Below are 15,391 nucleotides of genomic sequence, written 5' to 3'. Positions count from 1 at the left end.
TGAATTATATCCACCCTGATTTCTGTCTTCATTTTTAAAATTCTCCTTTCTCCCCAATCTGCCCAGTGCATTCTGTTATCTCAAAACCCTGGCTTTCTGGTGGGTGATTCATGGTACCCTCTGTGCCCTCCGGATGCCCCCTCCCTGGGCTCTCTGCTCCGCGTCTCGGGTGGGCGCTCGCCTCCCCTGTGTTTTCCTTCTCTGACTCTCCACCTCTGCCTTGACTCTGCACATTCTGGCATCGCCTCCCTCCTCCCCTCCCTCTCATCCTTCATGCCTGCTTCAACTTTTGCTCGTTATTTCTGCATGTGTAAATAGGTGAAGGTGATCTATCGTTTATCTGAATGCTCTCAGATAATCTCCCGTGGCATTGTGTGGACAGTAGTTAACTATGGCAGGCAAATCTAACATGCTCATTTATTATCCTCCTGGAAGGAGTGCTGAAGCAGGAGTCAAAATGAAAGAGACATCCTGACACGATTCAGTGGCTTCTGAAGGACAAACCAGCTATAATAAGAAAGCTGTCTTCTTACATTTAAGGTTGACTGCAAACATGCTTCTAATGAGACTAAAGTGCTGCAATGATAAGTGAGGACCTGGCAGATACCAACCCCCACATGCTCAATGTATTTTCATTAGCCTGTTTCACCATTACTATGAATAATAACTTGTTACTGTGCACGTCCAGTATGCCAACCTGTTATTATTCCTTTTTAACTATTTAAAGTGAATTATCTATCAAGAATACAAGTAATAATAAATGTTTTTGAGGATTTGGGGAAAAGGGTACACTCATACATTGCTGGTGGGACTGAAAATTAGTGTAACCATTCTACAAAGCAGTATGGAGATTCCTCAGAAAACTTGGAATGGAACCACCATTTGACCCAGTTGTCCCACTCCTCGGTTTATACCCAAAGGACTTAAAATCAGCATACAACAGTGACACAGTCACATCAATGTTTACAGCAGCTCAATTCACAATAGATAAGCTTTGGAACCAACCTAGGTGCCCTCAACAGATGAATGGGTAATGTGGTATATATGCCCCCATGGAATATTACTCGGTCATAAAGAAGAATGAAATTATGGCATTTGCCAGTAAATGGAAGGAACTGGCAAGTGAAACAAGCCAATCCCAAAAAACTAAAGTTGGAATGTTTCTCTGATATGCAGATGTATATACAATAAGGGACAGGGGAGGGAAGAAAAAAAGTACATTGAATTAGAAAAAGGGGAATGAAGGGAAGGGAGAGGGAATGGGAATAGGAAAGACAGTACAATGAATCGGACGTAACTTTCCTATGTTCATATATGAATACACGATCTGTGTAACTCCACATCATATACAACCACAAGAATGGGTAGTTATACTCCATGAATGAATAATATGTCAAAATACATGTACTGTCATGTATAACTAAAAAGAACAAATAAAAAAATAAAGAAGGTGAATTATCCAGTCGGAAATTCCTCATAGGGTTGCACAGTTTGTGTAATGCATTAAGTCCCAGCAGGGAAGACAGCTGAGGTGGCCCTCCAACCTGTAGGTACCGGCTATCGTTTTATTCTCACTGTTCAGATGCAAAACATGAGGCACAGATGGGTTAGGTAACTTGACTCAGTGGAAGAATCATGCAAATTACCAAGTTAAAAGAGTCTGTTTGAATATAAATGACAATGGCAAATGTATAACATATTGTCCCTCAGCAAAGCATAAACAAATTGAGGGAAGATACTGTGCCTATGTTACTCATTTTTGTAGCCAAGGGTGTCTTAGAATGAATGACAAAAGTAAAGAGTAGAAGTCATGAAACATCTAAAGGATTGGTTTTTCTAACAAAAGAGAAATACAGAGATCCTGGAGAAACTGGCCACTATAGTAGCTCTTAAGCATGAACTTCATCTTTACTTTCATCAGAAAGAGGGCTGAGGTGGAGGAAGTACGTGAGCCTGGGCAGACTCACCTGAACTTGCAGCAGACTGGGCTGCAGGTGGACATGCAGGGCAGGTGGCTGGTGTGCACAATCGGGAGATCATGCTGGTCAGGGGTAGAGCAGGGTAGGAAAGAGGCAAGGGAGGTCGGTAAGGCTACTAGAGAGCATCCTACAGGGCCAAAGAGGGGCCGAGTAGACATGGTCTATAGGAAAGCGTGTTTACAGAGGTGTAGGGAGACTCAGGAGCTAGGTGACTGGTGTCCAGAATGCTTGGGAGAGGTAAGTTTAATAACAACAGCAGCTTTGCACTGATTATTTGTCAGGTTCTGTCTGAAGCACTTGTTGGGCATTATCTAATTCCAACCTCACCAAAAACCTCTGAGATTGTACTGTTACTCCTCTTGTTTAAAAGAAGGAATTGTAGCTAAGTAAACTGTCAAGGACTTAAGGGCAACAGGAGGCAGACTATGGATTCATTCCAACATCTGATTTCAGAGTCCACATTCTTGTCTTCCCTCCTTGGGCAGAGAGATTTGGGTTCAAGAGGAGAACTCGAAGTACAGACAAAGGATGGAAGGCTCCTGAACTTGGAGCATCAGGGAAATTACGCAGGTTTTGAGGAGGGGCTCAGCTTTGGGGAGCAAGACTGGCACCTCAAAATCAAGCTCCAGTGAAGGTCAGGGCAGAGGAGGTGATCACCAGAAAGCCTGGTCACAAGCTCCACCTGGAACAGCCTCGAGATGTTTGCACATTGCTCCACCCAACTACCCACAGAGGGAAGTGCTTATAATTCTAAGAACAGGATCACTTCTGGAACCTGCAGTGGAACCTGGCCTTGGAAAGGGGGTGGCCTGTGGAGGCAGGGAGCCATTTTGTCATTAAAATTTTGAGTTCAGATTGTTCTATCTCCCAACTTTGGTCCCAAAGCTATCTCAAACACTTTTGGAATGAGGTGGAGTCTAAACCTAAAAAATGTACATCTGCATAGTGAATACATTTCCCCCAGGCAACCTAAAAAATGTGTTTTTTCTTTTAATTGGACATTGTATTTATGTGCTGCAACTAAGTCATCCAAATACTTTTAGTGACTCACTAGGATGCATATTTAAAAGCAGCTCTATGTGTTGGTCTCCGGTGTGTTTGAAGGCTCCATGTAATTTTTTTTAACATGTGCTTCTTCTGTCCTCAAGATGACTACTTTAAGAATGAAGAAACAGACAGTGGCAAGGGGCTGGCACACACGGACTGTCTGATGAAAACAAAATGCCACTCCACAGATGTTGGGGGAAAGTTGGCAATATTGCTGGAGTTCCACCCCAAGTTTCCAGACTGTGATGATAAAAACGTCTATAAAATTAATTGGAATCATAGTAACTGTCTAGGACAGGTACTTTTCTTTTGACACTGAAATTATTCATAGACTGCTTTGTACTTGGCAATCATTACTCTCAGGGAAAAACGTTGGAGATAGAACTGTGGGAGATAATTGGGAAATGTCGAAGAGATGACGGGCTTGGGGGTCAGGAACTGCAGGCCTTGGTGGCTGTGCCAGAGTGAGGGAATACGGCACACAGGCACCTTGCCTGCCCTGCGTTCATCCTCCTGTGGCACCAACCCTAGACAACTGCGGGGCCACTGTGGTCAGAGGGGCAGCCCCCCAGAGCAGGAGTGGGTCACTCAGGAGCCACTCCTGTGGCATTCTCAGGCCAGCAGCTTTCCTGAATGGTTGGCAGAAAAGATTTAAAAATACCCTGAGGCCTGTGGATCACAGACAGGGTGCCTGAGGAAGCCCCAGGGTTCTGGGCCAGTTTTGCGTGAACTGTGACTAAATCTAGGGAGTTCTTTGTATCTTTTTCGCGTTGCTTTTTTCCTTCACATTTCTACCAAGCCCTCACATTTCACCAGCAGCTTACGTTATGACCACCCTGAAATTATAAGGGAAGGTGGGAAGAATAAGGGACCTAGTGCCAGAGAACTAGATTGTACCTCTGGTTCTGCTAGCACTTTGGGCAAGTGCCTTGAACTTTCTGGTATCAGAGTTTTCCTTGGTCAAAGATAGAGAGTGGACTGCAAGAGCCAGTGCTCAGGGAGGAATCTGGAGATCATCTGGCCTCTTGGGCACAAGGACCACCTTTTAGAGATGAGGAGAGCAAGGCGTCAAGTAGCCACATGCTCCCCTGGTCAAAGCTTGTGGCCACTGAAGTCCTGTTTGCTGTGGGATGCCACAGAACAGTCTGACCTGACACAGCTCCTGCTCTCATTGTTTATGAAGTGAAGATGCTCACTCATTAACAATAGGAAAGAATGAGAGTCTCTACATCTGTATAATGTCATAAAGTATATTTATTGTCGTCATCCTCATCATCATCTCATAAAAAAATAAATCCTTTACAAATGCCTACTGTGTTAATGATATCACCACATCTGTTGCTGGAGAAGTTAATTTACTTATAAATGAGAACTTCTGTAAGAAAGGAAGCAAACTGATATCATAGCGTAATTACTGTGTTTACTTGCATTTCTTCCTCTAGATTTGGTTTCTTTCTTTTTTTTTTTAGGTTTGGTTTCTTAAGAGCAAGAACTAACTCCTACCTCCTTTCTATTTGACTAGCACTGGCCTGGCCTTAGTAAGACAGAAAGAGAAATAAAGTTCAGAGATAGTGTCAAAACATTCCATCTCTTTTCTCACCACTTCCAAAATGATTTTTGTTGGAACGTCTATTGAAGCTCTGCTTATTTTTGAGGAAGTAGAGTCTCTCTCAACCCATCTCCAACCAAAGGGCCATGGAGCAGGTGGCAGAGGGGAAAGGAGAGAGGGAGGGGTTTAAGGAAGTCTGAGCTGGGAAGACAGGTGTTGTATGTGACCACTGTGTTCCCCTGCAGTGTCATCGCCCATGCACCAGCTCTGAGGTTGCCACTCCTGCCCAACCTGGGAGGCCTTGGTGATACTGGCAGCAAGGGGACTGAGCTGGGTTCTCGCTCAGTGCCACCCTCATCAGAGTGACATCTATTCTAAACAGCATTAAACAATGGCTGGATCCTGGTGCTGCCTTTCAAGTCACTGTCTTCCTCTAGATCTAGTTTAAAGAGAATAAGGCCAGACGACAGTCCCCTCTGATAGAGGAAGCCTTTGTTCACTCACATCCCAAGTCAGACAAGGACCAAAATTCTAATTAGAAATTTTCATGCTAAAGAGACAGAGGGATCCATTCCAAGCCTCTAGCCCTTAGGACCCGCTGCCTCCTGGAACTAGAGTGAGGTCTCAGACACTTGATGTGCGGACGATAACGGAGTAATGATAAAAACCCTCCAGCTGGAGCAGCCTCCTCTCATGGTCTCTGGGGCCCCATCCCTGTTTCCTGCACGGTGCATATTGGAAACACATTGGAGCTATTTCCCCCTTTAAAATGCTGTCTTATGTTTCAGCTTTCAAGATGTCCCAGCTTCTGCATCACAGCATCTTCACAAACCAACTCAATGTGTTTCATGTTCGCATGCAGAGGGCTTCCCTCCCTGCCCCTTCTAAGGAGTAAAAGAAGATGCTGATTTCAGGGATAAGTAGTTCTAGGGGCAGAATCTGGGGTGAGAAGAGGGAGAAAAAAATGAAATTCTACCTTAGCCCATCTCATCTTGGAAAACCAGAACTTTGTGAATTATTTATGATTCTCCTGACCCTCACAGCAATGCAGGCTGTGGTTCTTGCCAAGAACAAATTAGGCTGTCTGCATCTATTGCTCCTCCCAATCCAGAAGATCTTGTTTGAGGAAGGAGCAAGGTCAGCAGCCAGGACAGAGGATCAGCCCAAGAGAGGGAGAAGATAAGGCTGCATTCCAGGGCTTCTACTGGAAACATGACTCTTTGGAAGTACAGCAAATCTTTTTTTCAAAATCCAGAATGAGTACTTGGTTGCATTTTTAAGTCTAAAATGCTCAGAATACCAGTGTCATCAGGCACATTTCAAATGTCTAACTGTCATCTTGCTTTGGGGTCATGCATGATTCCAAGCAGGCTGTTAAAGAGGTTCAGGGACCTTGACCTTCCCCCAAACCCAGGATCCCTCTCTATCCCTCTCTTGCCTGTGTACAGCCCGTTGCTATTGTTGGCTCCATATTGTTGAAGGGAGCTCCAGGCTTCCCTCCTCCCACTCAGCCCCTGAGGGAAGCCCTCTGGAGTGGGTTGAAGGGATGAGCGCTCTTGGGGAAACAGGGTGGGCCCTGTTGGTAGGGGTCATTGGAACTTTCTATGGCAGGAATAAACAGACAAAATGCCTTTTGTGGTGTGTTCTCTTCTCTTCCCAGAAGTAGGTGCAGAAAGGTGGGCCTCCTGCTTAAGTGTGGCCCACCTTGAAGCAGAACCCCGGGACAGGAGGTCTGCAGTAGAGAAGGAGGTGAGTGCTAGTCCAGCCTTCAGAGAAAGGCTCTCTGAGAGCTCTTGTCATTCTCTTTTGGACCTTAGGAATGCTAAAATAGCACAAAGTTCAACCCCAGGGCCTAGGGAAGAGGTCCCTTAACCTGGTTGTGAAGAAGGCCTTAAGTACCAAGAGACCTCAATGCATCTGTGTGGTATAATCCACTCACCAGCACAGACAACTGGGGTGAGACAACCTTCCATCCCCATTCTAGGTGGTCCCTGAGTTACAAGGTGGCAGAGAAAGGTGTCATGAGGACGAACCCTCATCTGGTGCAAAAAAATACCAACCAAATATACACTTCCTATGATTTCCCTCTGAAATTCAATTTGAGGGTATTTGGGTTAGCAATAAAGAGTTAATACATGGAATAGATTCTTAAGAAATTGACTATTACTTTCCAGAACAAATATGATCCTTTGAGAGTGTTAGTGAGTAAGATCCTTGGGGACCTGCTCTCATGAATTGACCAGGATAACACAGAATTATCTCAGCTCTCTGTGTCTGAAGTCTGTTCACACTCCTCCATTGCTTTGATGCCCTTGTTTCAGAATCAGGACAACAGAGAATTCAGTCCAATACAGGCATGAATTACCATGATTCCAAAATTAATAAAGGATGAATTAATGCCTTTATATTCCATTTAATAATTTTTACCAGATTGCAGGATAATTCCATTCCTCCCGACCAAAGGGAGAGAATAACTAAAATGGTAGGAGAAGGGGAGGTGACACTAATCTGAAGGAACTGTGGGAGGTCTCTACACGAATGGGGACATTATTTTTGTTGTGATTTCTACCTTCATGACAAATTTATCAAAACAAATAGGACTGAGACATTCCACATTCAACACAGCTGACATTCACAATGTATCTGACAGAAAACATTCTTCTCTCTGGACCCCTGTGGTGAGGGGTTGGGATACCATGCTATAGAGTGGGAGGGTTCTCATTCCCTGGCAACCCTTGTGGGTCTAACACTCTGCTCTGGTCCCAGAACACGGGTGCCTTGGGGTGAAGCCTGGTGCCCTGCTGCAGTCCTGCAGGCTCTGTCCCAGAACCCATCCAGCTTCCCCTCTCTTCTTTCCTGTGGCACAGTAGCTGAGGCTGGCCCTGAAGCTCTTTCCTCACAGGGCTGTTGCAGATGATTTCTGCTACTCAGAAAATTCTTGTCTCTTTCCCCTTCATCTTGCTGGCTCCTGCTTACACACTGGGTCCAGTTTGGGCATCACTTCTTCCAGAAAGCCGTCTCTGGAGTTTTAGCTGTGCTACCACTGAAGAGATCCTAATCACGGTTGCACTTCTCCCTCATACATGGTGCTAAGCAACTGTATTTTTTATGGTGACCCATGGTGTCTGTAAGTCATTGATTTTGATTTCCTTCCTAGGTTGAAGGCCCAAGACGTGCCAGGGCTGTACTTGAAACCATGTGCCATTCTCTCTCTCAAAAGGAGAGCTGGGCCTGGATGCAGAGGTGCACGCCTGTAATCCCAGCTACTCTGGAAGCTGAGGCAGGAGGATTGCAAGTTGGAGGCCAGCTTGAGCATCTCAGTGAGATCCTGTGTCAAAATAAAAAAATGAAAAGGGGCTGGGGCTGCATCTCAGTGGAAGAGTGATTGACTAGGATTCACGAGGCCCTGGGTTTTATCCTCAGTACTGTAAAAATAAAAGAGCAGATGGCTTGCAGTGAGTATAAACCACAGAGTTGGGGAGTGACTTATTAGTTTGGCATGCCTGGGTGTCAGAAGAATAAAAGGCCTCTCCTGTCTGTACACAGTGGCCCCACTGTTTGTGTATAGTTCTGGCCAGGAACAATTGGTTTACCAGCTTCCTTTGTCAAGGCAGGTTTGGGGCTGCAGCCCCTCAGCTGCTATATCTGGCTTTCACCTGTTGCAAATCAGGAGAACTTTTACAATTAACCTGGCACTTAGATAACAAAGGAAACACTGATCCCACAGTAGTGATTTTGCCATCTAAATCACTTACATATATAGGAAAGGAGAAAGTTATTTGACCCAAGACATCAGAAATACAAATGAGTCCTCTTGATTTAGCTCATTGCTGGTTAAACCTGGAAAAATCTCCATTTCATATCCTTGCAGTTTTATGCTTCAGGTCTGCCTTTATGATGCATTCTTAGGTAAGCTATGACCTTCTGAAATCACCTGAAGAGAGGCCCATGTGTGGCCTCATGATCTGCATAGTTCAGCAGGTTGTTGTGGAGAGGCTCAAGAAGTGTCCAGGAGGAATTCCTTTCTGTCCTCTCTGATCCCTCCTGGACTATGCTGGGCAGTGAGAGGGATAGCAGTCTCTGATCTCCTGGGACCCTGGGTGGCCTCCTGTGTGGTCTATTTACCTAGGTGTTCCTGCAAGCTTTGGAGATTGCATTTGTCTAAACTCTCCATTGCCCCCAGCATCAAGCACAGTGCTTGGGGTATAGTTGATGCTCAAGAAGTGTTGATGGGATGTTGGAGGAGACAGCAACTGTGAGGTCATGTGCTTTCATAGGGGGCTCCCTTTGGTGGTCAGGCTGTGGAGATTCCAGGATGGGAAAGGCTAGAAGAGTGTCATGTCTAGATGGCCTGTAGGCAGCCAGGTGGTAGTATGTGCTTGAGTTCTGTCAGAGGCCCCAAACAGATTTTGCCCCCAATATCTAAATACCAAAAGATTTTTTTTTTCCATGCATAGGGACTTCCAGCATCTCTTGAAAAATCAGATTTTGCAACACTGAGCCCTCATTCCATCTGGGCATCAGGGACTCCCTTTAGATGGAACAGTCTCCAATCTTCAAACCTTTTGTGTTTATACTATCCATGTGGCTCCCTGGGGCATCTGAATTTGTCTCTATTCCACTAAAGGACAGGTTAGAAAGCCAGCCAGATGTGTGTGGAGGAGCAAGGGGAATCTTAATTTGAGCCCTGAGTCTCAAAGTCCCCAGGACAGAACACCAAACCCCTCAACATCAAGTCTTGGCTTATTTTTCAGGCAGCCTGTTGCTCCTGGTCCTGGCAGTATGTATTCTCGTGCAGGGCTGAGAGGTTTTGCCAGCGGAAAAAAGCAAGGCTTCCTTGTGGGAAGGGAAACTAGCTGTTGCAGAACTGTTACGTGAATATAGTGACCATTTGACATATGTTTGCCGAATGATAAATTTCTCCTCACATACAAAAATAGACAAAATATTTATATCGAATCATTTTCTCATTGACTTTCTTTGCATTGGAGAGACGCTACTATATTGGGACAATAATACTAAAATTTAATTATGTTGGACCCAGAGGGAAAGAGAACTCTAGAGCCTTCCTCTGAAGAGATAATGTTCCTTCTTGAGTTGCATAACTGAAGCACTAAAAACTGACATCCACAAAGGCCTTGGTATCTAATCAGGGCACTCCTTGAATTCAAAGCCCCCAGCAGTTCCCCACTATTTCCAACTAGATTTGACATAAAAGACCTTTTGGATCAGTCCCATCCTACCTTCCAAGTCACCCCTCCCAAATCCTTCCATCCCCCCATCACACACAAACACAGAACCCTCAGCAACCTGTAGCCTTGAATGTACCATGTTCTCTGATACCTCAACACCTTGTCCACCTGGAAAACTACTCATTCCTCAAGAAACCACTCCTCCAGGGTCCATCATAAATGTCAAGGGAGAGGGAGGTGGTTGAGGGCCCTTGAGCACTTTGTTGACATCTTGCTCTGAACTTTGAGTCCAGGGCTATACTCTAATCTTCTTAAATTCTCCGCCACGGGGCATTCTGTTAGCTCACAGTAGGAATCCAATATGTATTTTTATCATATGAGTAAATTTTGCAATGCCATTAAAGTGAAAGAACAATGGAAAAGAGAAACATGAAAATCATTCTCTACCCCAAGATGAATATGCATATTCTTTATTTCCTATGTCTGGAAACCAACTACGATTCCTAAGCTGCATTTCATTGCAAAGGCTGAGAATGCCTAGTAGTTTATTCTGTATCAGTTAAAATTATCATTAAAAGAGTCTTCCGGGTTTTTCCACATATTTAACAAATGCCAAAATTACAGATGGGCACATTATTTAGTAACTTTATAGGAGTTTCCCCTCATCCTTGATTTTACTTTGTAGTTTCAGTTATCTGCAGCCAACTATGGTCCAAAAAATTCCAGAAATAAATAATTCATAAATTTTAAGTTGTATACTATTCTTGGAAGCATGATGAAATCTCACTTTATCTTGCTCCATCCCACCTGGGATGTGAACCATCCATTTGTGCAGTGTATCCATGCAGTATACAGTACCTGCCCAATAGTTACTTCATAGCTATTTCAGTATTCAGATCAACTGTCTGGGTGTCGCAGTGCTTGTGTTCAAGAAACATTTACATAGTAGACTAGTGCTGTAACAATGCTGTCTTTCATTTCATTTTATATCATCACACAGGTATTGTATTATCTCACAGAATCACAAGAAAGGTGAATAGAGCACAAGAAGGTATTTTGAGAGACAGAGACCACATTCACATAATTATATCATAGCTCATTGTTATAACTGTTCTATTTTATTATTGTTGTTAATCTCTTACTGTGCCTAATTGATCAATTAAACTTTATTTTAGGTATGTATCTATACATAGGGAAAACATAGTTTCAGGCATCCACTGGGGATCTTATAACATATCCCCATGGATAAGGGGAGACTACTATCATGTAGCACCACAGACATACATAAAAGATTATATACTAAAACATTTTCTACTTCCTTAGTTGATAGATAAGGAAACTGAAGCCTTAAGAACAGGACTGAGAGACCAAGGGCATAGTCCACCATGCACAAGGCCCTGGGTTCAATCCCTAGCACCACACACACACAAAGATAAATGTAAAAAATCAATAATAGAAAAAGAACAGGTCCGAGGTCATGCAGCTAACTGACAGAAGAACTAAGACCAAAATTGAGTCGTAAAATTGAGTGTTCCAGAAGGATCTAGAATTCTTCAGTCATTGCAGTACTTAATCTAGAAGAGTGAATCACACATTATAATAAATGCTGCTTTCTTTGTATTAAAAAATGAGCATCTTTGACACTTCTCAAACATAACCCTTTGCTATAGTGACCAATCTAACTGCAGTTGTGCCGTGTGGTGCTGTGGCCACCTTCTCTTGTTGGGAGGGAGCATATGGTGGTAGAGGAGACTACAGCTGTCTCCCTCAAAGGGCAGTGCTGCAGTGGTAATTTATGGGTGTAAATTGTTGCTTTCTGTACTAGGACAGTCAAGAGCATGCATAGTGGAGGGCAAATTAACCCTAATTACTCTAAAGAGTTTACTCTAAAGTCATTCTACTTTCCTGCCTATTACTGAATTGTTTTTCTACCATTTTATTCCTCTTTCTTTACGTGGCTTAAGTTTTGCTTGTTTTGCAATGGAGAAAAAAGATAAAATTTTGATCTTTATATTTTTGTAGGAGTAAAGGATGTTGAGGAATATGCCCTTCATTACAATAATAGAAACAAACTAGTTTTTCAGAGGGTAATTTAGTAAGATTTCTAAAAGTTTAGCAATTTAATCTTTTAATAATGAAACAGGTTTATGGGGCAATAGTATAATAAAAACTGTATAAAGTATAATTAAAAAATATACCCCAAACTGACTTAAATTCATATGTACTTATGTGTATGGCAATATGTATATGTAGGTATATTCAAGGAGAAAAGAGAGCTGACCTTTATTGGACAACAAGCACTGTTCCAGATACTTCACAACATCTCACGTAATTCTCACAGTAAATTTATGAGAAATGATCATGTCATTTTACAGATGAGGAACTGAGGGTATAAGTGTTTATGTAATTGGCCCAAGCCAACATAAGAAGCAAGCTGCAAAGCTATAACTTGAATCCAAGGCATCAGCCGATAAAGTCGTTTCCACTCTATGTTCATAAGTGAACTTGCAGTTGATGGGACCATGGAATAATCTGACAGCTCGGTCATGGCTATCGAGAAGGGAAGGAGGGGAAGAGGAAGGCCAGGATGGTGTGGTTCAACAAGGGAAGCATCAGAGAGGCACTAAAAGGCCGTTTGTGAGAAATCTATGTTTAATGGGGAGCTGGGAGGGGCATGGGGGTGGTGTTACAAAGAATGCTGACTCTTTAAGTGTAAGAAGCTGGATTTCCAAGTCAAACAGGGAGCCAGAGGTGAGGACAGGTAGGGGAAGGCAGATTTGCCTGATGGTCTTGGAAGGGATGCCACCGCTGGGCAGTGCCGACCGCTGCTCTGACATGGTATCCTGGACAGCGTAACTTTCCTCCTGTTAACAACTACGATCACGAACACCATTATTACCAATCTTGCAGTTATTTAGCATCTGATTCAATGCAACCCTTCTTGAGTGCTTCCTAATGAGCCTCAATACGGTTTTAAACAATGGGTCTAAAGGTACAGGCAGAAGGACAATCCCTACATTCTGGAACTTACAGCTACTTAAACAAGTATATGAACAGATAAATCCCTGTTTTCGAGGACTTAAAGATCGGTTAAACACACACAGACAAATCTAAAGATGTCCCCTTGGCTTCCTTGTCCTCCCTTCCTTTATCCTGTAGGCAGGCACTGACTTTAGTACAGTAAGGAAGATCTCTCTCTTTATGAGTCTTAGGTTCTAGAGGTGGCTAACCATGTATAGGTGTTTACATGTGAATTCAAATTAATAAAATTACAAAATTTGTTCCTCAGTTGCACTGGCCACATTTTTAGTGCTCCACAGGAACATCTGGACAGTGCAACTATACTGAATAATGTAGATGCAGCACATTTCCATCACCACAGAAAGTTCTGTTAGCTCTAGTTCTTCAGAGTCTAGCACTAAGCCTGGTAATAAGCACTATTAAATAGTTGTCAAATGTTACAATAGTATGATAAGTACTGTAACAACATGTCCCAGTGTGAAAATAGTAGAGAGGAAGAAGTACTTTAAGTACTCAAGATAAGTACTTAAAGAGGAGTACTTTGCTTAAGTACCCAGAGGACAGATGATTGGTGCTAGGATTTGAATCTGATATACATCTGGTCAATAGAGGCAACCTGAACCATTCTAAGGGGACAGTAGCAAAGGATTCCTTCCAAAGCTGAATCACAACTTTAATGATAGCACCGGTCAGATGTTTCTGGATGAGTGAGCTGGAAAGTGAGGAAGGAGAAAGGGCACAATGATAGCTTTCAAATCCCTAAGGAATTCTCATTAGGAGGAAGTCAACAAAACACAAGCCTCCTTATTTTAGGAAATAAACACTTTGCAATAAATGTCTGAAACTGTCCTGGTTCTTAAGTATTACTATGCTCTTCAAAATGAATGCTCTGTGAGGCCTTCCTTTTAATCAGCAAATATGCTAGTCAGAGCCATCTATAAAAGGAAGCAGTATTTAGGCGGCTATTCCTCAGCCACAGAAGGAAGCCGAGTAACAACACACGCACGCTATGTGGTCTGCGGGAGACCTCTGGGGTCTGATTCAGAATAGCTCTCGTCTAGAGCTGTCCAATCTAGTGGCTATCCCAGCGACATGAGAACCAGAAGATTGGTGAGTATGCAAAGGAGACGTAAACAAGTGCCGCAGGGAGGCCAGGTTAGGCTGACTTCAGTGACCAGCATCTGCTGACCAGAGACATGAAGGTAATTATCTTGCATAAAGATGACCTGGTGGATGGCCACCCACCGTCACTGTAGTCAGAATCCGTCCTATAACTAATGTTTAGATAGTACATGTCAGGCATCGTTTAGTTCATTAAGTTCCTACAACGACCCTACAATAGGGGTACAATTACGATCCCTTCTGACAGGTGAAAGAACTGTCACAGAGGATAAGTAACTTGCCCATAGTCATATAACCATGCAAGTAGTCAATCTGGAATTTGAAAGCATTGACCATATGATGTGTGGTTGGGGACAGACGGGCCAAAGAGGGAGGGTAAGATGGTGAGAGGATTCAACACATAGGTACATGGTCAGAGGCATTCTAGAAACTTTCCAGGGTGATTTTCCTGCTGGCACCATGTGGACAAGATGTGCGCTGTGTAAGTGAGGAGGATGGGGAGGTAGGGAAACTGCTCACAGTTGTGGGTATTTTTAGGAGCTAAGTATCTCTCTCACCCCCTGAGAAGCTCACTATTCTTAAGAGAAATGGGGATTTCTATTCTTAACTTTGGCCACGACTCCACTCCCCAAGTCCACAGAGACCAAAGCAATAGATGTTGAAGAGATCGGCAAGTTCTGTACTTTTCCACAAAGTCCTAAGAGGATGAACACCATTTACCCACCACTGCTGATCTCTGCAGATGGGAAGTCCCTGGCATGCCTCCTGGAGGTCAAGCCCCGGACCCTGTTCAGCAAGACCGAGAGCTCCAAGCGTTGGCCACCTCTGTACCACAATCACCGGCAGGCATTCATGAGGAGGAGTTTGTGCACTCTCCCTAAGCTCTTCATGTTCCTTCACTGCAGGCTGGCAGATTGCCCACTACAAATACATTGGTCACCTGGCTTGGGAAAGATGATTTACTTTCTTAATTGCATTTATTTCATCCAAGGTCCTTGAGTTCCATAAGAAAGAGAAAAGCTATAAAAGGATGGAATAATAAACTTAACCATCAAAGAGACCCAAAAAATATCACATTAAAAAAATAAGGCTTATGTGCACTTAATAGCAAACTTCTTAGTTGTGAGTAATAGAACCATCCAGATTCTGCTGAAAATTCTCAATTGTGTGTGCATATGCAAACATAAAAGGCAGGGCATTCTGCTGTCCACTTCACAGTAACAACAGTCACACCTGCCTTTGAATACTCTCTACTTTGTGCTATATACTCCATCCCACACTCCAGGAGGAATGAGGGGGTGGGCAGGGCTCTACGCTCCTGGAACAACCTTTCCCTCCCCAATCCTGCCTCTTTTTCAACACTCACTGCCTCACACCATGATCCACCTCAGGGGTCATCGGGTCTACCCCCATGTGTCCTGCAGTCCTGTGTACACCTGACACCCAAAGCTCTCCAGCATTCCTCACCACACCTGCTCCCA

General features: G+C 43.6%; 1 protein-coding gene across 4 annotated transcripts in view; it reads right to left on the bottom strand.

The window, feature by feature from the left end:
• Positions 1-15,391, bottom strand: part of SCFD2 (sec1 family domain containing 2) — a 398,565-nt gene that overhangs the window by 100,458 nt on the left and 282,716 nt on the right. The window contains exon 7 of one of the 4 annotated variants that reach the window (XM_079154041.1): positions 6,013-13,500. The exons of the other annotated variants lie outside the window; for them this stretch is intronic. Coding sequence (XP_079010167.1) covers positions 13,478-13,500 — 23 coding nt within the window. The 3' untranslated portion in view covers positions 6,013-13,477. Of the gene's footprint in view, positions 1-6,012; positions 13,501-15,391 lie in introns of those variants that run through there. 4 annotated transcript variants of the gene reach the window in all.

This window comes from Sciurus vulgaris, assembly GCF_902686455.1.
Source record: "Sciurus vulgaris genome assembly, chromosome: 9".
Classification (NCBI taxonomy): Eukaryota; Metazoa; Chordata; class Mammalia; order Rodentia; family Sciuridae; genus Sciurus; species Sciurus vulgaris.
Note: the sequence above shows the minus strand (reverse complement) of the source record. Positions and strands in the feature narration are given on the sequence as shown.